Source organism: Eublepharis macularius, chromosome 8, assembly GCF_028583425.1.
Source record: "Eublepharis macularius isolate TG4126 chromosome 8, MPM_Emac_v1.0, whole genome shotgun sequence".
In the NCBI taxonomy this organism is placed as follows: domain Eukaryota; kingdom Metazoa; phylum Chordata; class Lepidosauria; order Squamata; family Eublepharidae; genus Eublepharis; species Eublepharis macularius.
In genome coordinates, this window is record NC_072797.1 from 41595855 (window position 1) to 41617910 (window position 22056).

At 41.2% G+C, this 22056-nt stretch overlaps 1 protein-coding gene across 1 annotated transcript in view; it reads left to right on the top strand.

Moving 5' to 3' along the window:
* Positions 1 to 985: 985 nt before the first annotated feature.
* Positions 986 to 22056, top strand: part of FAM169A (family with sequence similarity 169 member A) — a 37483-nt gene continuing 16412 nt past the window's right edge. The window contains exons 1-3 of the mRNA XM_054986895.1: positions 986 to 1015; positions 4281 to 4316; positions 20822 to 20959. Of these exons, the coding sequence (XP_054842870.1) occupies positions 20825 to 20959 (135 nt within the window). The 5' untranslated portion in view covers positions 986 to 1015; positions 4281 to 4316; positions 20822 to 20824. The remainder of the gene's footprint in view (positions 1016 to 4280; positions 4317 to 20821; positions 20960 to 22056) is intronic.

Here is a 22056-nt window from a genome sequence, read left to right on the forward strand (position 1 = left end):
TAAGGGAGGAAGCATTGCTAGAATTCCCGCGGGTGGCGGAAGACGACGGGGCTCTGAGAACCCGAAGGGGGTGCTCGATCGCGCCGGGCAGGTGGCGGGTGCCGGTACCTGGGGTGGAAAGGCTGGCTGGTGCCCCGCGCGCACGCCCACCCTCTTCCTTCTTCTTAGGCCTTTCTGCGCCAGCTAGGTGCGCTCTCTCTCGCGCGCGTGTGCTGGCATCCCTTGTACAGCCCGGGGGATCTGGCTGAGTCTCTGGGGGCTTTAACGCGCGAGCTCCTGAGCCTTCCCGTAATGGATGGAAATGGCCTTCAGCCTTCACCTCCCTTGCGCAATCTCCCTTGCACGCCCACCTCTCCGGCCAGGCATGTCTCGGGGGAGCGCTCGGAATGCAGCGCGCGTGGAGAGCTTTTGCGCCGGCCTCAGCTGTGTAGAATGAATGAAATCCGCGCTCCGGGTTCAGATTGCTCTTGTCAGACGAAGAGCCAGGGGACGGTAGGTTTTGAGAAGACAGAGAATTGCAAATGCAGCCCAGCGAAATTAATAACTGCAACGAGGAGCCTGTTAAAGTGTTTTTAATCGCTGCTTTCCCCCTCCCCCATCGCTTTCAACATCGCAATGTTGCTTGCAACATTTGCACAGGCCATTAAAAACTGTCGTGCAAGGGTGTGATGCCTATAATTGTATTTTAAGCCTGTTGGAAAGGGAGGCGCGTGTGTGTGTACGGAAAAATGTATGTGCAAAAATCTGAAAGGAATATAGTCAATTGTGGATGTTAGAGGGTTGTGTGGCTTGTTTTTCCTGTAGCCAATTGTTTACACAAAGGCTTTGAGCAAAGGCTTAAAACCTGTAAAGGGTTAACTTTGCTGATAGGCGGGCTTATCGAAGAGGTGGAGTTGCACATGCCTAGACGTCGGTGGGCTTTGGCCCCAAATAGGTATTTAGGTAAGCTGTTAATACCAGGAATAAAGGAAATCACCATCTGGGGTTTTGGGAACTAGGGACTGTTGAAGAAGGTGTGAGTAATTGTGGGTTTTGCACGTGGGTATTGTAAGTTGTTTCCTCTGTTGTGGTGTTCTTCACCATAGTAGGGGATTTAATAGTTGGTTCTAGCAATGTGAAAAAGTCTCATGGTATGTAGAGGCTAGAGCTGTAACAGGAAGTGTGTGCCTAAATACATATATATTGCTCCTCCATCTCATTTTTGTGCACCATGAAAAGGCATAATCAATCTAGAATGTAATGCATGAGCAAAGCTGGCCTCCTGAGCCTTCTAATCTCTTCTTGACATTACTGCCCTTAAAGCGTGCTTTGGACTCTTACATCTCCTACATTTCTTTCTCATTCATCCATTTAGCCTAAGCAACTGTTTTACATCTATCTCTTGTGTTTGGGGAATCTCATAATTTTTCATTCCTTGGTGTGACTCTGACAGAATTGAAGAACTTCTGCTTGCTTGCAGAGCTGTTAAGTCTGCTAATAACATTTCTAAACATCTTTATGTGCATTTGTGTCCTCTGGACTTCCACAGTGCATACTGATTTAACACAGTGGGGTGGGGGGGGCGGGGGGAGAGAAGAGAAGCTGTTTTAACATCACACACAGTTAGAAATGCTAATCAAAGATGTGAGGTGCTTTATTTTGTCCATGGAAGAATATTCATTTCTAATTATTCATTGTTTCATAAAACTAAGAATGAATGGGTGGTATTGCCAATATAATGTTAGGCAAGTTAGCAAAATTATATTAATATTTTTCATGTGGTTCTCCTTAGAAATTGTGTGAGTACAATTGTGTTTCATTTGTAGACTGGGAGTTTGTGTGTGGGGGGGGGGATAAAACCACATATACATATAAATTCCAAATAGAAACATCAAGTTAGGAATTTACCTGGTTACCTTTTGCAGGTCAGGTCAAAACCAAAGCTAAAATTCTTATTTATGTGTCTCTTTTCACATATTAGAAGTAATCACTGTAATCACCAATCTGATAGGGAACTTACACGTGATTCAGGTGATGCTGTCTCCCGGAAACCTCCAAGAACAAGAGTTGAAATCTGGTGGTTTCCACATAAAGATTTTTGCCCCATGTGATGAATGGGATGCCTTGTGCTCATGGCGCTCCCAGGGCTTCCCCCTTTATACTGGAGCAAAGGAAAAACCTCCTTCACTATAAAGAGGGAGTGGCGGATTGTTGTGTGTCAGAGTCTCCCTCTGGAAGCTCAATCTATAGTCAATCTGGGGAGAGTGGGGTGGACCTCAGCTTCATTTTTCTCCTGTCCTTTCAGGCCTTTAACACTGGCTCAGCTGTGAAGGGGGATGCTGTAAAATATTGACACACTAATTTTCTGGGAAAATCTCCAGTTCTAATTTTTCTGGAAAACCCACGTCCCTGGTTCTATTATGCATGAAAGTGGTCTTGGAATAAGAGTTTAAATAAATAATTTTCACACATGAAGATGCTACTCATGGGTTGCAGTGGAAAGCTGGTTGTCTTCCTACCCTGGGTAAGAACCATCAGAAAAGAAATGAGGTATAAATGTATGTCTGAGCTGGGTTAATATTTGCCCACTCGTGGCAGGCAATCTCCAGGTAGTGCCTAGTTGGTAGCATGTCATTTCCTGATACAATCCAGATGTACCAATAGTCGTTCTAGGAATTGCTGGAACTCTACCCATAGTTCTACCCAGGACCTTACCCATTGTCCCTTCCAGTTTGTGACCTGGAAGTGATGTGCTGAAGACTATGCTTAAACCTTTGTTTATTTTTCTCCTTCTCCCCCCTTGCCAAGTTTGACCTGGCCTAAGGTCATTTCCAAGGTTAACTGCTTGGAGTTCAGTGCTTTGAGGAAGTGGATTTTTTTCTTGCCTTTCTACAGCATTGTGATACATTTGTGCACCTCTGGGGGTTTCCTAGTCTTTTTTCTGGTCTTTATCAAACCTGCTTTGTTCCAAATTTTTGGGAAAGATCGTAGTAAAGCCTGGACGGTTGCTGTATGGGTGAGGTTTTCTGGTCCACAGGCAGCCATTTTCCCTGTCCCTACGGCAGCCATTTCTTCCCCCTACCACCAGAAGAGCTTTTTATTTTTTAAAAAACTCAGTACTAGAATATTGATATATTAATATACCTGTGTAACAAGAGGTTGTAGCAGGTTCTCTGAATTAATCAATTTTCATTTAAAAAAAAAGTCCTTAGCCTCTTTCTTTATAATTCACAAGAGAAGGGGATACATACTTATGTTTTTAAAAAAATGAAAGCTGGGAATTCGGAGAACCTGCCCTGTAGTTACAAATGGTATATTGGTACAGTACTCCAGTACCAATTTTTTTTTTAAAAAAAATGCAAAAGCCCTGGTGGCCCAGGGGAGAGAGGGTGGCCACTGCTGGGGGACTGGGCCAGGGAAGCTGCAGAGAAACCTGCTGTCTGGAAGCCCTGTTACTTCTGCACTTTATCTGCAGCTGCGCTGGCAACGGGGGAAACCGCAAAATTCTGTGGGGAAGTTCCAGTTTTATCTGCACATGATCATCTTAAATATTAAAAGTACTATTATAATTTGCCGCCTTCACCCTCTTTTGTTTTGGAAACTAAGGCTGTTTGATTGAATAATCTTCAGTCTTCACTGAAGTAGACATTTTCTGATGTTGCCATTTTTCAGATCTCTTCATTCAAATTGGAACCTGGTCTTAGCTTTAGAAGCCAAATCTCTATCCTAGAAGAACTTGTTCTAGGTTGACCTGCTTGGAATGGCTGGCTAGTGCAAAATGTGGGTGAACTCTAAAATGCTCCTGGGATAAATTCTCTTGGCCTTTCAGCCCTTCTCCCACTGTTGATGTGCACATGCAGAAAAACAAAAGGTGGTTCTACTAATATACAAGTATCAGATTTTCTGACACACTCATGGCAGTTATAAATATGCTTTTTCCAGATTGGTTTCTAAACCAATTGATGGTTATTCAGGAAGGTTGATTTACAATTGCATGTCAGCATTCCTGTGTTTTGCCATGCATGTGAAATTAAGGTCCTGCATTCCTTGCTGATTTTGTGTTACGAAGGAAGATCCTAGATTATGGATAAACTGACTGCCAAACTTTTTGTTAATGGAATGCCTGATAATCTTCTGTGGAACCCCGAGGTTCCTCTGTTTGAAAACCAAGCAACTGATTCATAGGGTATGTATTTGTTGTAGTGGATTTAGCAGAATAGTTCTGAGTTGACATTGATGTCCCTGTTGAGTTGGTAGATATTAACTGTAGATCCTAATAATGACTTTTTTAACCTTTCCAGCATAAAGTGTTTGACAACGTCAAATCCCCAGGCACTGTGAGTATTTGTTGCACTTTCTCTTCTGTTATTTTCTCTGATCTATGTACAGTCTCTATAATGTTGGGTGCAACTATTGTTAAAAATGTTGCATAACAGCCAGAATAGCAAACATTTTGTGAATAAGTTTGCTCGATGGCTTTATATGCTATGTGTGTTTGAAAATTTCCACAAAACTTTGCTTGTCTTGAGAAAAAAGATTTACTTGCAAAAGTGATTTTCTGACTAATTCTAGACATGTTTACTTACAATTAATTCCTCTGACTCTGCTGAGATTTACTTCATAGTAAGTGTGCTGAGCATTGCGTCTCCTATTAAACTGTATTTTCTCATCCTTTGTAAACTAGTCCTAGGTCCCATCTTTTCACTTTAGTTAACTATGTAAGTGCTATACCAGTACTATAGAATGCTGTTGTTAATCCATTGCTTGTTAGCAGTTTAGAGACAGGCTTGAGCAAAACAGGGTGCAAAAATGTATAGGAGAAGCTGAGCCCAACAGTGATGGGATTGCATCCAGCATACTGTTTCTGCAGGTTGATTTCCACCTGCAGAGTGCAACGTTCTCAGTTCCCCCCACCTGCGGCAGCCCCAAATGCCCCAGAAATCCTGTTCTTGGGGGTTTCTGGGGGCATTGTGGGCTGCCACAAGAAGAGGGTGCTGAGAAAGTCTTGCTGTGCAGGTGGAAGCTGTTGTGCCCTCAAATGCCATGGCGGGTCCAACCCATGGGCCTGTGCATCATTTCCCCCAATCCACAGAGCTAAATTGGACTTAAAAATTAGAGAAATGTACATGTGGGCAAAGATAATACTGGGTTGCATGCTAAAAGAATGGAGAGGGCAGGGATAAGACTTGCCACCTAACCAGCATCTGATTTGTTCGTAAGTGTATCTACTCATTAAATTGTGATTGTAGGAAGAAGCCACATTTGTCCTGCAGTTGAGCAGTACAGTACTGGGCTGTGAGCCCTATTTGTCTGAAGTAGGCCTTACCTGTCATGGTCCTCCGGAAGTCTTTCTGCTGTGAAAACAAGAAATTGGGATTGAGAGTATAGGGTCCTTATCTTCTAATAGGAATATCCTTGCCTTAAAGAAGGGTCTCTCCTTATACTGTCTATTTTCCTGACATTGATAGAAGAAGCAATATATGGCCTCCCATCTGGAAGGGATTGCAGAACTTGTAATTCTGAAAATAAATTGGTATTTCTTCAGAGTAGAATGGGACTTTTTAAGAATCCGTGAACATACTTGCCAGAATAGAAAGTATGTTGTATGAGTTGGGAGGTTGTTGCCTGAGATACACGTTCTTTCCCATTTAGGCCTGATAAAAAAGCTTGTATGTATTTATTCTAGCAGATAGAGGCTTCCCTAAGGTTTCTTAACTGTATATAATGCAGAAAAAGATGCGTAGGAACTGGTATAGCAGTTTAAAAAGGGAGTAGTGAGAAGAAAATCAGAGTTTAAATTTCTGTGTTTCTGAAATTCTCTAAACACTCCCTTGCTTGCCTTAAAGGGTTGTAGTAAGAATTTACTTTAAGCAGAACTTGTGTAGAATGAAGGTGTAACATTTTATTAAGAGATCTTGCCCACTAATCTTTCATTCTGTGAGTTCACTCTACCAGAATGCTTCCATTGAAACATTCCTTCAAAAGAATTATCCTTCATGCAATTTGAATATAATGCTGGCTCATGATACATCTACTATGGCCCTTTCTGGACATTTTCCATTATTAACTCAGTAGGAAATGCTGCAGTAACCAAATGTTGCTTGACAGATTTTTGGTTATAAAAGTATATGTTCATCTAGTTCAGTTTCCAAACCAGAAAGTAAAATTAGTGGGTATGTTTGTTTATGTTACTGTGAATGTCAGAAATTGGGGATTGTTGACATTCTCTGATAAATGACAGCTCTCTCTTTCAGTGGCAATAGCTTATAGTGAGTGATGGCAATTTTAAACACTTCCATCTATTTGACATAGAATAAAGAATAAGCCACAAATCCAGGCATTTATAGCAATCTCCAGGCTTAGAAATTTTTCTGGCCCCAGAGGAGGAAGTAGCTCGTCTTAGAGGTACATGCAGATTTTCAGCAACAATTCATAACCTCCTCTGGTTCTTGTTCTTTTAATATCACTTGCAAAGATTTCTTGTTTGAATCATAACACAGAGCTAAGTATTGCATGGATCTGTATGAATAGTCCTATTAACTGTGCAAGGCTACTTGCAGTATGTAAAATTCAATCCCAGTGTAGTGTTTGAGTAGACATCCTTTTTGAGTTCCTAACCTTGTAAGAGCACAAGTGCTCTGCTACTATCCCCTGTGCATTTCTAGCCCTATGGTTGTGGCAGCTTGCCTCTTTGGTAGCCAGAACATTTAAGCTTCCTGAAGACCCAGGAGCCTTATGCGTTCATAGGCATTTCCGGTGGTAGCTACTGTGTGAGTGTTGTTTCTCAAAAGGTCTCTGTGCCCCATTTCAGACATACTCTGGAGAAATTCCTGAAGGGTAGTTGAGTATACTGCAGTCAAAATAACAGAGTTTCATGGCACCATAAAAACTAACTGATTTCTTGTGACATCAGCATTCATGATCCAAAGCACATTCACCAGTTGTGTGAATACATTTTAGAAAATAGTTTAATTCTCATGGAAATTTCACTTCACTTTTTTTTTGGATCATGTCAATTTGAGCTAGCATTTCAAGTACCAAGAGTCCAAATAACTTTATCGGTTTGAACAACTGATATATCTATTCTCAAGCAAGGGTTTTAGGATTATGGACTTTGCTGGTGGTATGAGAATAGCAAATAGTATACCTAAAATTAGTTAATTTTAATAGTATTAAAATATCTAGGAAAAATTTTGTCGGATGCATTTTAAGCATTAGCTACCAGATGTCTTACAGTAGCTTGTGCAGGTTTCATTATTGTGACAGATGTGCTGATCCTTAACCAGAGCAGGACTAGTGGAGCAGTGGGTTTGAGTTAGACTTTTACTGAAGGAGAAGATCTACTTACGTAATAAGGGTGGCAGTGCTGTTTTGACCAATATCTCTTCTGCTTGAAAATCTTATGGTATTCTAGGGAAGGGCTACCTAGAGCGTATGGGTTGTGTGAAGATTTCTGGAATAGTTCTGTATAGCCTACAGATGCTTGTCAAAGAGTTCTTGCTTTTTTGTGGCTATTTAATGTAAGTTGCTATCTTCTGCGGTGGGAAAGAAGTATGAAAATGTGATGAAAAATAGTGTTAAAGGTAGGGCTTTTTTTCAGCTGGAACGCAGTAGAACAGAGTTCCAGAATTTCTTGAAAATGGTCACATGGCTGGTGGCCCCGCCCCCTGATCTCCCGACAGAGGGGAGTTTTGATTGCCCTCCGCGCAAGCGGCATGGAAGGCAATCTAAACTCCCCTCTGTCTGGAGACCAGGGGGCGGGACCACCAGCCATGTGACCATTTTCTCCAAGGGCAACCCACTGAGTTCCGCCACCTCTTTTCCCAGAAAAAAAGCCCTGGTTAAAGGATTAACTGCGATGTGATATAAAGATACTTGTTATAATCTGTTGGTTTTGCAGGGTCCCATAATAGGGTATTTTCAGGGATAACTTGAGTATTTTCAACATGAGGGCGTTGATAGAAGGATAACAGTTTTAAACTTAGATGTATACTAGTGGCTATTTGGTACTGGTGACCTGTTAATTAATTACCTGTTGATGAAATATGGTGATGGCTGATCTATTATCAGTTTCCATTGTGGTTGTTGGCGCAGAACAACTCATAGACCTTTGTACTATTTGTGTCACTTTTGTGACTTGGCAAATTGTCAGGTCAGAGATAAACAGTAGTGGCACCCTAAGGATTTAAGAAAAATTTATTCTATCATAAACTTTTCTTGTGTTGCACCACAAGAATTGAGCTGTAGTATACAAAAAGCTTATGCTGCAACACTATTTTGTTGTTCTTTAGTGGGCCAGTGAAGTCAGGATTGTTTTTTGTTGCAACAGGCTAACATCGCCACCTGGAATGACCAGGTCAAGGTTATACATGAGCAAATAGTGCCCTGACAGGAATAATTGAAACTATATGACCTGCTGATGTCATATGTGGAGAAAAATGAGTATTTTTAGTTTTGTTTTGTGTGCAGATTGAAAGCTATGATTTTCTCTCTTACTAATCCACAGTGGCATAAGCTGCTTCAGAGAGATTACTCATAATGGTGGCTGCTTTAATCAGGTTTGCTTGGAGGTTGTTGACAACTTGTTTTTGCATCAGACAAACAGAACTTTACTGGATCTCAGTGTAATGTTGGAAGAGATATTATTTTCTGCTTTTGAAAAGCTAAGTAAAACTTCCTGGAAAGGTCAGCTGGGATTTGGAGTGAGGTACCATAAGTATGCTGATGACACAGCTCTGTTCCTTCATTCCATCTGAACCAGGTGAGGCAGTGTCATTCTTGAATGGCTACCTGGTGTCAAGAATGGGCTTGATCAGGTGAGAAAAAGGAGAGAGAAGAAAATGGTGGATACGTGGCCCCATCCAGAACAAGTGTAATAGATGTGACTTATAATTGCAGTTATATTTGCTCAGTCATCTTGATAGGACTGTAGAAACGGCTATGCCCCATTCTGGAGATTCTGCAGTAGAAGTCTGTTCTGTTTCTTGTGTGCATTCCTTTGCCAGTCACCATAAGGCGTTCTCTTTTTTCTATCTCTCCCCCCCCTCCCCCGCTATTTGATTTCTAGTCCTTGTAAAGTATCCTGAATTGCTCTAGGAAATTCCCCAAATTCCTGGTCAGTTGCCTTCAGGGAAATTTTCATAGAAATTTTAGCGTTTATTGAACTCTCTAATTCAAATGCAAAGTAAGTTTGTTACTAGGCTAGGAGGATAATTATCTTACTATGCAGCTCTCCTTAGCATGAAAAATCCTCTTAATAGCACAAGTTTTTAATTAGTTGGCTTTTAGCTAGGCCTTCAGCAGCCCGAATACCCCAGTTTGTCCTGAGCTTGTCAGGGCTTTGGAACTAAGTAGGGTTGGCCACGGTCACCAAGGAAGACTGGGGTTGCTGTGTGGAGGAAGACAACGGCAAACACCTCTACTCCTCTCTTGCCTTAAACACCCCATGGTTGGGGTTGCCATGGATTGGTTGCAACTGACAGCACATTCTTTTTTTTTTCTTGCCCAAGACCACTATTTTAGCTTGTCAACCCACCAATAATGAGAGGGTAGAGCAAGGTTGGTGGAGAGTACTGCCTCAGTACTGCCAAGTACTGCTTGGTACTGCCTCAGGAAAGGTGGTTTCCTGCATAAGCACCCACTACCATACTTCTGAAAGTGGATTTTTTTCTTATTTAGGCTGAAAAGCCTCCTTATTTAGGCTAACTAACTTTATTGTGGCATAAGCTTTCGAGAATCACAGCTCTGTTCGTCAGATGCATCTGACAAAGAGAGCTGCAGTTCTTGAAAGCTTACGCTACAGTAAAGTTGGTTAGTCCTAAAGGTGCTACTGGACTCTTTACTATTTTGCAGCTTCTCACTAACACAGCTAACTCCTCTTGATCTTAATTGGGCTGAAAGCCTTCAGCCTTTCAATAAAACTACAATGCCCCCTTCGAAGAAACCAAACCCCAGCTAGCAGCATAATTGTCTGCCATAAAACAGCACATTAGTCTGACTATTTACAAACACAAACTTAGCGGGTATAACACATTGCAAACTGAGAAGCAGAAGTTAAAATATTAAATAGATTGGCATAGATTAAAACACTAAAACTGGGTGGCCATCAACAAAGGGAAGAGTAAGACAAAACATCAGAAGAGGAGTTCCAAAGTCTTGTTGACACCACAGAGGCCACACCATAGATCTATAAGGCACATTATAATATTGGCTGTTTTATTTTCAGTCTTCTTCCTAATAATTCCAATTGTAGAGTTTGCCTTTTTCACTGCTGTGGCACACTGGGTCGATGTTTTCATCAAGCGTATCCTCTGCAATCCCAAGGTCTTTTTCCTTCTCAGTCTCAGCAAGTTCAGACTCTATTACAATTTAATTGAAGTTGCGATTTTTGGAATCAGTGTGCATCTCCTTACACTGCTTACCCACATTGCAGTTTCTTTGCTACATTGTCCACTCACCCAGTTTGTCGAGATAGTCCTGGAGCTCTTCACAGACATCCTTGGTTTTCACCATTTGGAAAAAAATTTATGTCATCTGCAGGTTTGGCCACTACACTGCTTACCCTCAGTTTCAGATAATTTACGAACAAATTAAATATCACCAACTCAGTAGTGATCCTTGTGGGGCCCCACTGCTTATATTTACTTCTCTCCACTTTGAGAACTGTCCTTTTATTCCTACTACTTGCTTTCTGTTGTTTAACCAATCTTTAATCCATAAGAGGAGCCAGTTTGGTGTAGTAGTCAAGAGTGATGGGACTCTAATCTGGAGAACCAGGTTTGATTCCCTACTCCTCCACTTGAAGCTAGCTGGGTGACCTTGGGTCAGTCATAGCTTCTAGGAGCTTTCTCAGCCCCACCCACCTCACAGGGTGTCTTGTTGTGGGGATAGTAATGACACACTTTGTAAACTGCTCTGAGTGGGCATTAAGTTGTCCTGAAGGGTAATATATAAATCGAATGTTGTTATTATCCTGTGACTGCTAAGCTTACTCAGGAGTCTTTGGTGGGGTTCCCCTTCTCTGCTTGGGTATGTGGGCATAAGCTTTAGCACCAGTGTTTTAGTCCTGGGGGCTTTCCAAACCAGGAATAGAATGGGATCTGTCCTGTGGCTTTGTGTTGCATTCTATTGTAGAGGTAAGCAGCTGTCATTACAGCTTCTGGCCAGCAGGAGTCAGGGAATCCCGCTTGAAACAATAGGCATCTCCCCATCTGCTGCAGAATTCTGTTGAATCTCTCAACTGCACCATTTTGAGCAGGGCTATAAATCACTGTTATTTGATGTCTAATTCCTTCCTGCTCAAGGAATCTTTGGAATTCACTGCTGCAGTTCTCAGACCCATTGTCTGTGAACAAAGTCTCTGGTGCTTTCCCAAATAAATTCCTTGCTACAGCCATGTAATTCCTAAATTTGACTAGGGTCTGGTCCTTAATTTTCAACAAATAAACAAACACAAAACACGTTGCATTGTCCAAGAAAGATAAAATATATTTATGCTCTCCCATTGAGGTTTGCAATAGCCCAATCAGGTCTGAATAGATTCTGTGCAGGGATTCTGTACTCTGAATTCTTTGATGTGTCTTGCAGCTAGGAGCAGCAGATTTACCCTTAAGACATATTTCACAGGTTTGATTCTCAGCTTCACAGTGATCAAAAGTAATTCCACTGCTCTCTAACAACTTCTGAATTGAATTAAAGCTTCGATGACCAAGCCGGTTATGCCAGGCATTTAAGCAGTTTACTTGTGTACAATCTTTTCCCTTCAGATAGGCAACTTTATCAGTCTCAGCTTTTAAGTAAATGCAATTTTTAATCTCACAGTAGGAATCTCTGCATCACAGCTTTTAAGTATTACTGTTGAGCTTCTGACTTCCATTTGCATCGTAATGCCAGAGTTTAACATTCATCCAAGTGAAATTTTCCCTCCTGGTGCCTCAGGTACATACAGGCACTCTTTTAAGGTAAGAAAATTTGTGTGTCCACCAACATCAATCAATTGCAAATGAACACTTCCAGTCCCCAATATTTTAAGAGAGGTTCTGTCCACTTGAAACAGATGATTTCTTGATTGATCATCAAACCCAATAAAGCAATCTCGATTTGGGGTCTCAGATGCTTTGCTAATGAGTTAGGGACCATAGACTTCATCACTATACTGCCTTACATATTATCTGCTACTTTAAATATGTATTCCTATGTACTACCAGTGCTCCATGTCGTCTAATGTTAGTCCTAGAATTGATTATGTTCTGCTTCAGTATTTTTTCTACTCTGTTGGATTCTTGCTAATACTATGTCTTTTAAACTTGTATCTATTTACCCTATGGTATTGTTTATGAAATGTCCTTTATACTGTATTGAAATGTACTTAATACTGATTGTACTAATTTCATACTGTGTACTAATTTCATACTGTGTAATCCGCCTTGACTCTCAGTGAGCAAGGCGGACTATAAATGACATAAATAAATAAATATTAAATACTCTAGAAATAAATAAATGGAATTTCCACTGTCCAAAAGCCATAAACTCTTTATATTGTCATCAAATTCATTAGTGACCATACAAGCACTGTCTCTTGATCTCCCTCTCTCACTGCTTCTAGAAATCTTCCTCTACTTCCTCTACTTCTTCCTCTTATAGTTCCTGGACCACGTGGTCCTTTGATCTGCAGTTTCTACCAACATGGTCTCTTTTGTTACACAGGTAGCAAACAACACTGCGTCCATTTCCTCTTTCTGACACCTTGAATGCATCGTTAACTCCCCGTTTTTGTGACTCATCAAGGAGACATTTGACAATCGAGTTAATAATTAAGCCTGGTACAGTTCTCAAAACAGCAATTTGACTCTCATATGAATTTGGGAGACTTCCCACAATGTTTGCAAAAACTTCTGAATCTGGGACAACCACCTCAGCAGCTTTCAACTCACATAGAATGCTATTGAGATGCTTTTCCATATTTCCTTCATCCTTTAATCTGCTTTTGCACAATTGAATCCTCAAAGATCGAATTTACTCATCTGTCTTTAGGCAATGGCGCTCCTGAAGAATCTTGTATAGCTCATTGGCTGTTTTATATTGATTTATCAACAGGTTATAGGATTCTTTTAGAGATGAAACCAGCATAAACATGATTTTTCTTTACATTTTCAGTCCATTGTGGATCCTCCTGTGAAGGGGGCTCCATTGTAAGTATATTTTCTAATCTTCGTACCTCAAGGGCGTATGTTAAGCTATTATTTCATAAGGTATAATTCTTTTGATTAAGCTTAGGTATTTTGAAGGAGCCAATCTTACCCATGTCTCCATGTGGATCTATCCTGGCAGCTGCTCTTTCGGTACTCATCTTTCCTTTTGATGTGGACAGCTCAAGATGGTTTTCTTTTCAAGTGCACCTTTCTTTTCTTCTCTTCCTCTGCTAGAGCTGGTAGGGTGATTCACTTGAGATATCTCAAAACTTCAAGACTGGAAGTGAGCGTAAAAGCAAGAGGAGAACTTCCAATGCCCGCAAGACCAAAAGGAGAGTTTTCTTTCTCGTTATTGCTACTGGAGCCCATGACCTTTGTGGGGAGATAAATTCTTAATACATATATTAGCAGAGTTTAGCAGAAAGGCGCATTGTAAGTAGTGAGAACAGACAAACACTCCAGTTTAGCTCTATAAAAATAGTTTACTACATAAAGGATAAAAATAGGGTTACATTGGTAGAAAATAAGAAATAACTGGCTACATCTTTGCTAGTAGAAGGTAGTCCAAAGACTTAGAAGCACTCACTGAACAAAGAGCGATAAAACTTCAGTATATATCTTCATCATCATCATCATATGATTTATATACCACCCTTCAGGACAACTTAACGCCCACTTAGAGCGGTTTACAAAGTATGTCATTATTATTCCCACAACAAAACACCCTGTGAGGTGAGTGGGGCTGAGAGAACTCCTAGAAGCTGTGACTGACCCAAGGTCACCCAGTTGGCTTCAGGTGGAGGAGTGGGGAATCAAACCCGGTTCTCCAGATTAGAGTCCTGCACTCTTAACCACTACACCAAACTGGCTCTTAATTGCCTTCCCCCATAAACAGGTTGTCCAATAGAAAATCCTAATTCCACTTCATTAAGAGTAGTGACTTCCCTTTCTCTGGCAGGAATCCTTACTTGAGGCCTAAGTGGTTACATGCAAATAAGTTTACTAACTAACTCAAGCAGTAGTTTAACTCTTTCATGACTGAAATGAAAACACTTGCTAAATCCCGACAACACTGTTTCTGGATTGTAATGGAACTGACTGAGCAATTATTCACCAACACAGTTTCCCGGAACCAGCCAACACAGCACCCCCAATACCACCCCACCCTTCCAGAGCATAGAAATACTATGATAAAGTGTCTGAAAAGCTGCTGAGAGGTTCAAAAGAGTCAAAGATACTGTTTTCCCCATGTTTCTCTAGATGAAGATAATCTGCTTGGGAACCTGAGACAGTTTGCGTTCCAAAGCCATGTCTTCCAAGAATCTCTGAGCTGAGCACCTTGACCAATTATGGAGTGTTAGAGTTCATTGGGAAGTTGTTGGGCTCAGTGACATAATTTTTTTTTCCAGGTGGGGCTTCACCATTGCTTTCCCCAAGGCTGCTCACCCAGCCCAGCTGATCACCCTCTGGCAAATCTCACCAGATTGGAAGGGCAAGAGTTGAGCATGTAGCTAGTAAGTCTTGCCTATTCAAATAGCCCGCTCAAATCTTCAAGCTGTACAAACCTCCCTTTCTGTGACATGTACTTTGTAAAGTGCAAGCCTAAGGGAAATAGCCAAAGGGCTGTTAGCCTGTGCCTTACAGCCAGTGCTATAAGATGAACAAATCCAGGACCAACCCACAATATAGTGTGTTTTGTTTTGTTTATTGGGTTATTTATATAGTGTATGTCACTTTAGGTTTTTTTGGGGAGAAAAGCAGGATACAAATAATTTTAAAAGTATCCAGCCAACAAAACAGGATGAGCAGAAGTTGAAGAACAGCCTGATCATTTCTGTAATCAGCATGGTGTCCAAACTGGTATGCGTTCTCTATCTGCAAAGTGCATTTCAAACTGGTCATAATGAAGGGTTCTTCCATCTGTTTCAATAGGCTGAGTTGTAGTAGACTTTTAGCCCCCTGGAATGGAGGCAGTGGTGACCGAGAAATAGACTTTCTTAGACGTGGAGTGTGTCCTAAAGAAATCTCGAGTTCATGTCTGATTGGGTTTGTCATGAGTTTTGCTGCAACCATTCTGTGGTCCCTTTCCATTTTGTTGCCCCAGCTGTTTGGTGAGCAAGGGGCTGATTGGACTCTTGTTTAGTGGGGAAGAGCATCTGGGAGCAATTGGATCCTTCTCATTCCAGTGCCTGGCAAGACTTTGACAGGTTTGCCAGGCATGCCCACAGAAGAATCCTCCAAACCTGGCTTTAGGATCCACCAGAGTTTCTAATGGTTTTCCAACTTCTACAGAATTTTGAGTTCCCTGTAAGTTGAAACCCTGTCACAGTGATCACCAGTGTGTTGCCAGTGGGCATTCTGGTGCTCGCCAATATGTTTAAGCTACATTTGTTTTCAGCCCTGTTTTTGCAGCCTTAGGGGCTAGAAGCTTATCCCTTAATGAAGCCTGAGATCGCTAGAAAGCAGCATTGGGTGTCCCTTCGGTGTAGGCTTAATGGGATGCTTACCCTCATTACATGAAAAGCTTCAACCATCCATTTTCACACACAAAGTTTCTGTTAAAGGGATATCTCTGCCCGTTTTTTCTGTATAAATCACTCTTCATCATTTATAGAACAAATTTCTAACTTCAGCCATATTGCTATAATGCTGCAGAAACCTGTTCTCTGTTTCTGTTACATAGAATTCAAATGCAACAGTACAATACTCTGGAACTGAAGGATGTGCTATTTGTAGCATAACTATTCCGCATGGTCGCAGTCAGGTTGGAAAGTCCTGTGGCTGTTATAGAGGAAAGCAAGCTCGACTTCTCTTGCTTAGTACAAAGAAGAACCTTTAATACCGTTATGTAAGCGTGCGTTATGATGACTCTGTTTTTTTTAAATAATGTGATAAAATGAACGTAAGCTTATTTCAGTCACCGAAGAAAATACTCCCCTAATTGTTCTTTAATTATTTGGAATTCTCCCCCCCTTTCCCTTTTAATTTCCGTTTTGCATGAATGCTCCTGACAACCTAGTTTGCTTTAGGCTACATTGACTTTGCTCAGCCAGCCAGAATATTCAATGGCCAATTGGGTGGTTATCCCATGAACAGAGCGCAGTCCTGGAGTACGTGACATGGATTTGACCTGACAGTTTTACTGTCATGCAATGCGCAGAGGCTTAAAGCAGTGGGAAGGGAAAAGCAGATTTAGGCTTCATAACGGAGGCTGTACTGTCATGAACTCCTCCCCCAAACATTGCAATGGAAGATGCTAGGTGCTCACAAGCAAAGCAATCTTGCTCAAACAGTACGTAGGTCATTTTAAAAGGCTTACTGTTTTTAGCTTCGTTTTTTTAAAAAGCCAAGTGATGATGAAATGTTCCCTGTTCAAAGGTTCCCCAGGTGGTAACCCTTAAAACATCAGTCTTCTGAAAAATAGAGTAAAAACTAGTGGCTTTTGAAGCATGAGATGCTTTTTCGTGCCTTCTTATTTCTCAGCATTCAGTAACTTTATAAATACTGTCTCACAGATACTTATTTGGTGATGTGGGGCTATAATTACTTTCAGAAAAATAAAACTGATGATTAAATGGGATCTATTTCTGATAGAGATTGACATTTCTCTATTGCTGTCCTCTGTGTTGTAAAAATAGGCTGCCCTGTAAAAAATGCATATGATGGTGATTGAAATGGCTTTGTGAGGGACTGAAATGGAGAATTTCTCTTAAATTGTTGCTTAATGTGATGAAACCTAAAAATGAAAGTGATAGCAACTGGGACTCATTCAGTTCTGCTGGACTTTTGTGGAAGAAACAACTACTGAGGGAGAACTTTGAATTGCGTGTGGTTTGTTTGCTTATTTACCTCTTTTATAGCTCACATTTATCACTGAGACTCAAAGTAGTTTACAAAATATTAAAACAATGTAGTTAGCATCCAATGAACAATGCAGTAAGAGTAGGGTAACATAAGTAGAAGACATGCAGACAGTAACATTCCAGGATACGATGTACCACAAACAATGCAAAACATGGATTTCAGAAGCAGAAGAAAGCAAAAAGCAGTAAAAACAAAATAAGACATACTATAAACAGTGCGATTGAATCCTAATCCATTTAAAAGAGCACCCTCCTGAACCATTCCACTATATACTACAGCTCTGTTTCGTTCATAATAATGCCCTTTAAACATTTCTGTAACACATTCTGCAGAAAGTTATTAGTGTGGGAGACTTTTTGACTTCCTCAGGCAGGCCATTCAACGAAGTGGGAGCCACAACAGAATTGAGGTATGGGCTGCTGTTTCTTACCCATTTGGACAGTGGCACCTTCAGAAGGCTTTGTTTAGCTGAGTGAAGCTGTTGTGGTGGAGCATAGGAGAGATGGTCCTGAAGATATGTGGGTCCAGGGCCATTGAAGGCTTGAACCTGGTAAACGACTGTCACCAATGTAGTGACTGCAGAATACGTATAACATGTATACTGTATTTAATTCCTGATAATAACTGAGCTGTACTAGTTGGAGTTTCTGAATTGACTGTAAAGGCAGACCCGTGCAACAAATAGATTTACTTTTGGTTCATTATGTATGTGCAAACAAAGAAGCTTGCTAAATTCTTTTCCTCCTTCCTAAATGTTTTAATAATCGGAAATAGTTATGTATGTGTTTTAAGCAGCTGCTGTTGCATATTTTCTGCTTCAGTTCTGCTTTATTCAAAAAATGTCAGGAATGATGACCTAGAGGCTTATTGATGTTGTAGCAGGTGGTTTGCATATCCTGTTGTGTAAGCATGATTGGAAGCTTTCTGGATCCTCAGCTGTGCTGCTGCATTAGAGTTCCTTAGTCTTGAGTGAAATGTCATACTTGTATCCTATAATAGTATTTAGGGTCAGTAATGGATCCAGTGAGATTTATAATGGTTCACCACACCAATACCCAGGTGTCTGCTTGGAGTGCCGTGTTGGCATGGGAGGGGAGGTGTCAGTCCTAGGGTGGCAGTCCCTGGCAGTTGGATCCCCAAGCCCCTCACAGCAAGCAGGCAGGTGCATTGGTTGAATAAACTTTATTTAGAGATCTAGTCAGTTCAGGTATGCACTCATAGGGAGAAGTTGGCAGAAGTGATTATTCAAACAATAGGACTGATATAGTGGACCTTCTCCCACCCTTTGCATTCAGGTGTGAAAACCCAAAAAGTTACATGGGAACAAATTAGTTTAGTCTAGACAAAGTACAGCGTGGAATCATTCTCTCCTGTGAAAAAGATACATTTAAGTACACAGCTGCAGCTCCAGTCCAAGGCCACTCAGAAGTGAAAGCACATATTTCTTAGAGGTAACAAAGAGGCCACTTGGTCCTCTGAAAATTAGTATTAGCAGTCTAGACTCTAGACCCCTTCAGGTGACTTATATAAAATGCATAAGATACAGTAGTTAACTTTGGCATTGTATCAGCATGAATTTAAGATGCAGTGTAAGATGCCGAACACAATAATGGCATGGATGCAGAACATAAGAATGGCATGGATGCTTATATCACTCTCAGTATAAAATGCAGAACATAAGAATGGCGTGGATGCTTGCAGAACATAACAATGCAGAACACAACAATGGCATGGATGCTAGCATACATGACAGGAGGCAACAAGTGTGGCTTGTGCCTCTTACCAGCGTTACTAGTGTCCGGATCTAAGGTGAACGCCATTGCTTGGTTTTCTCCCAGCCATGTGCTATGAATCAAGAAGGCCTCCCTGACCTGCTTGGGCATGAGCCAGTTCTGTGGAAGGCACATGATGTATCTATATTGCGGAAGCTGAACAGTTCTGGGTTGGCAAGCTTCCTTGATGGAAGACCACCAGAAACCATCTGGAAGCTATTCTAAGCTCTTTAGAGGGCGAGGGTGTAAGTGTCGTATATAAATAGCATGAAGTTGCTAATCTATCTCTGAAGCTTCATTCCGTCTGTAGCTTTCATGACTGTGCAGTACAAATGGTTTCCTACTGAAATCCTACCTTAACTGCCTTTTTAAATTGTGGGTCTGCACAGGTCTGGAATGTCACTGGTCATTTACCCCTAATTAGAGTGCTTTTTGCATCTCCTACTTCCGCTTGGTGGTTGGAAAAACTAGTCCTGGCACCCTTCATAGTTCTAAGTACATAATTTGTTCTGGTAACCAATAGACAGTATAGACTTCACAATGAGGCGATGCTAATTTGAGGCGTTTATAATGTGTATCTATTCCATGATAACACTTGGAATCTGCATTTCTTACCATGATGACAGCTGTCAGTTTGAAGAGAAAACTTCTTTGGTCCATTTACCATATATCAAAACAGGCCTCCCAGCAAGTTGATTGTTGAAATGGTTTTCTGGTTCACAAAATGAGGTTTGTGGAGTTTTATCTTGGTTTTGCAAGAAGATGCAGTTGTGATCATTGACAGATATTTGCCATATGTTTGGGTACATAGTGCTGTATATAACCATACTCTTAAAAGTTTCCTTGTGGGTTTATGCTTTTTTAAACATTGAAAAGGAGCAATGGAATGTTCATATTCTCCTGTGTTGTGCTTTATGAGAGGGGAATTGACAAAGAATATCATTATTTAAAATATTTACATCCTGTCTTATTTTCTTAAATTCATGCATGAGGATCTTTTCCAGTTATCTATAATAATGACTGTGTATGAAATACACATTTTTGAATTAATGGATGACTAAATGGCCTTGGATATATTTGGAATACTATCATTATTAACAGCTTTCACTTCCTTAGGTGAAGTTTTTCTTTAGGATTGCATTCACTATGAGCAGGGTTGCTGGGCCCCTGATGAGGGTAGGGGATCCTCTGGCTCCTGTTTCTTGCTACTACACAGAGCAGTGGTGGGGAAAATGGCTGTTAGGCTGACAGCCTGCTCTCCCTTTTGGAGAAAACCTGGAAGTGATATCAGACCTATCTAGGAATCACTGGAATCTCTATGGTTTTACCGTAGAATTGCCAGTGATTTCTACAGAAGCATAACATCACTTCTTGGTTTTTCTGGGAGTGCTGTCATGGCATCATTGATCCCCCCCCCCCCTTGCTGGTTGCCAGGCATAGCCTTCTAACCCTAATCATGAGCCTTGCATGTAAATTTTAGAAACGGAACAGAAGATCAGCTGTTCTTGATTACAGATATAAATGCTAAATGTGTGTTTCAGCATAGTTACTAGTATAATGCATACGTTGCTTTGTCAGTGAAGTCAGCTTGTTCTCTAGTAGTGCCAAAAGAAAAGTGTGTATGAGGTTATTTGGAAGATTTCAATTACTGGTTCACAGACTAGCTTGGTTTTAATACATCTGATAGCATTTTGCTGCCTAGATTGTAAACTCTATTTTCTTCTCCTTTTGGCAGCAATCAGACCCAGCTGCAAGTATAACAGGCCTAACAGCCAAGACCCACTCTTGTAGAAGGGCTTTGCTGTCACTGCTGTATTTATTGGTCTTTTCAGAGCAAGAGGCTAACATGATGCGGTAACAGCTGTGAAAGCATACTTGTGTTGCTTAGTGCACATGAAGAGTAGGTATTAGGGACCTTTCCCTGCTACTTTGCCGAATTGGATGGGTTTTAAAATAGATTTGATCACTTTTAAGTGTGCCTATAGCAACAACCCGGTGTATGTGATCTATTTCCAGGGGATGGCATTCCCTGTGGACCTGCTGGATAACTACAGTCATGAAGATCTGGAGAGTTCTGCAGAAGACTATCTTTCTGATCTTAGGTGTGGGGATCCAGAAAACCCAGAATTCCTTTCCCTTGTCAATAATGTCAAGGTAAGGCTTCAGAATTTTTTTTTAACCATATGACAACTGTGTGAAAAAACTTATGTAAATTGTACTTGGGGTTTACTCACTATCAAAAGGCCTATTCCAGTGTATTGCAAGGTAGAAAAATGCCCATAAACAAACCATTTATTTCTGGTAGCACGTACACGTACAGTATGTTTCAAACACCCAGAGCCTTGATGCATGTTTTCATGTAGCCTTGCCAGGTGCCTGCCAGTGGTGGACAAACTCCCCAGTGGTTTACCCTTCTGGGTGGCAAGCCACCCAGCAATCACTCGGCACTGGCAGGCAACCTGGGCAAACAGGAGGCGGGTGTTCTCCCAGCTGGCACGATGATGTCACTTCAAGGAGTGCATGCAAGGATTAAAGAGGTGAATACCCCCCCCCCCCGGTTGCTGGGGAGACCTGGCAACCGGACTTTCACATGAGGTAGAATGACTCTAATGCCCTGAAAGGAGAAAGCTGTATGCTTTCTGTTAGCAAACATGCAATGAGGCTGGTATCTTGGTACCATTCTGAAATTTCATAAAATTAGGTGGATTTTCACATTATCTCCCATCATTAGAGAGGTTATATGAGTGCCTACTAACAAGGCCAGAATTTTGAGGACACAGTGTTTCCAAGAAGACCACATTACAAGAGAATAAATTAATTTATTCTGTTCTTATCCTCTACCTGGCTTCCTTGACACTGCTTACAATTTCAGTCTTTTTTCTGTGTAACTCCTACTTGAGTTGGGCATGTGTTAACATTTTCAGCCCACATACAGATAGATCTAGATTGTTACCTGGAATAGGGCTTCTTGTGAGTAAGGGGGGCGGAATTAGCAGCAAGTAGCAAGGCTATGTGAGAAGGGTAACTATGGGATAACTCCACCAGTATTTACGGGGTCCTTTCTCCAAGGTAGCAGACGAGACTTGGTGCTTTTAAGGTCAAAGAAAATTTTTATTTAAAGAGGAAAAACCAATATACACACAAGAGGCAATTAAAAAGTGGTTGGTGCACACACAGAGTCCTAGGAAGCTAGCCAGAAATTGGAATAGAGTGAGGGTGGGGGGGAGTATATTTACTGATCCAGGAGAGTG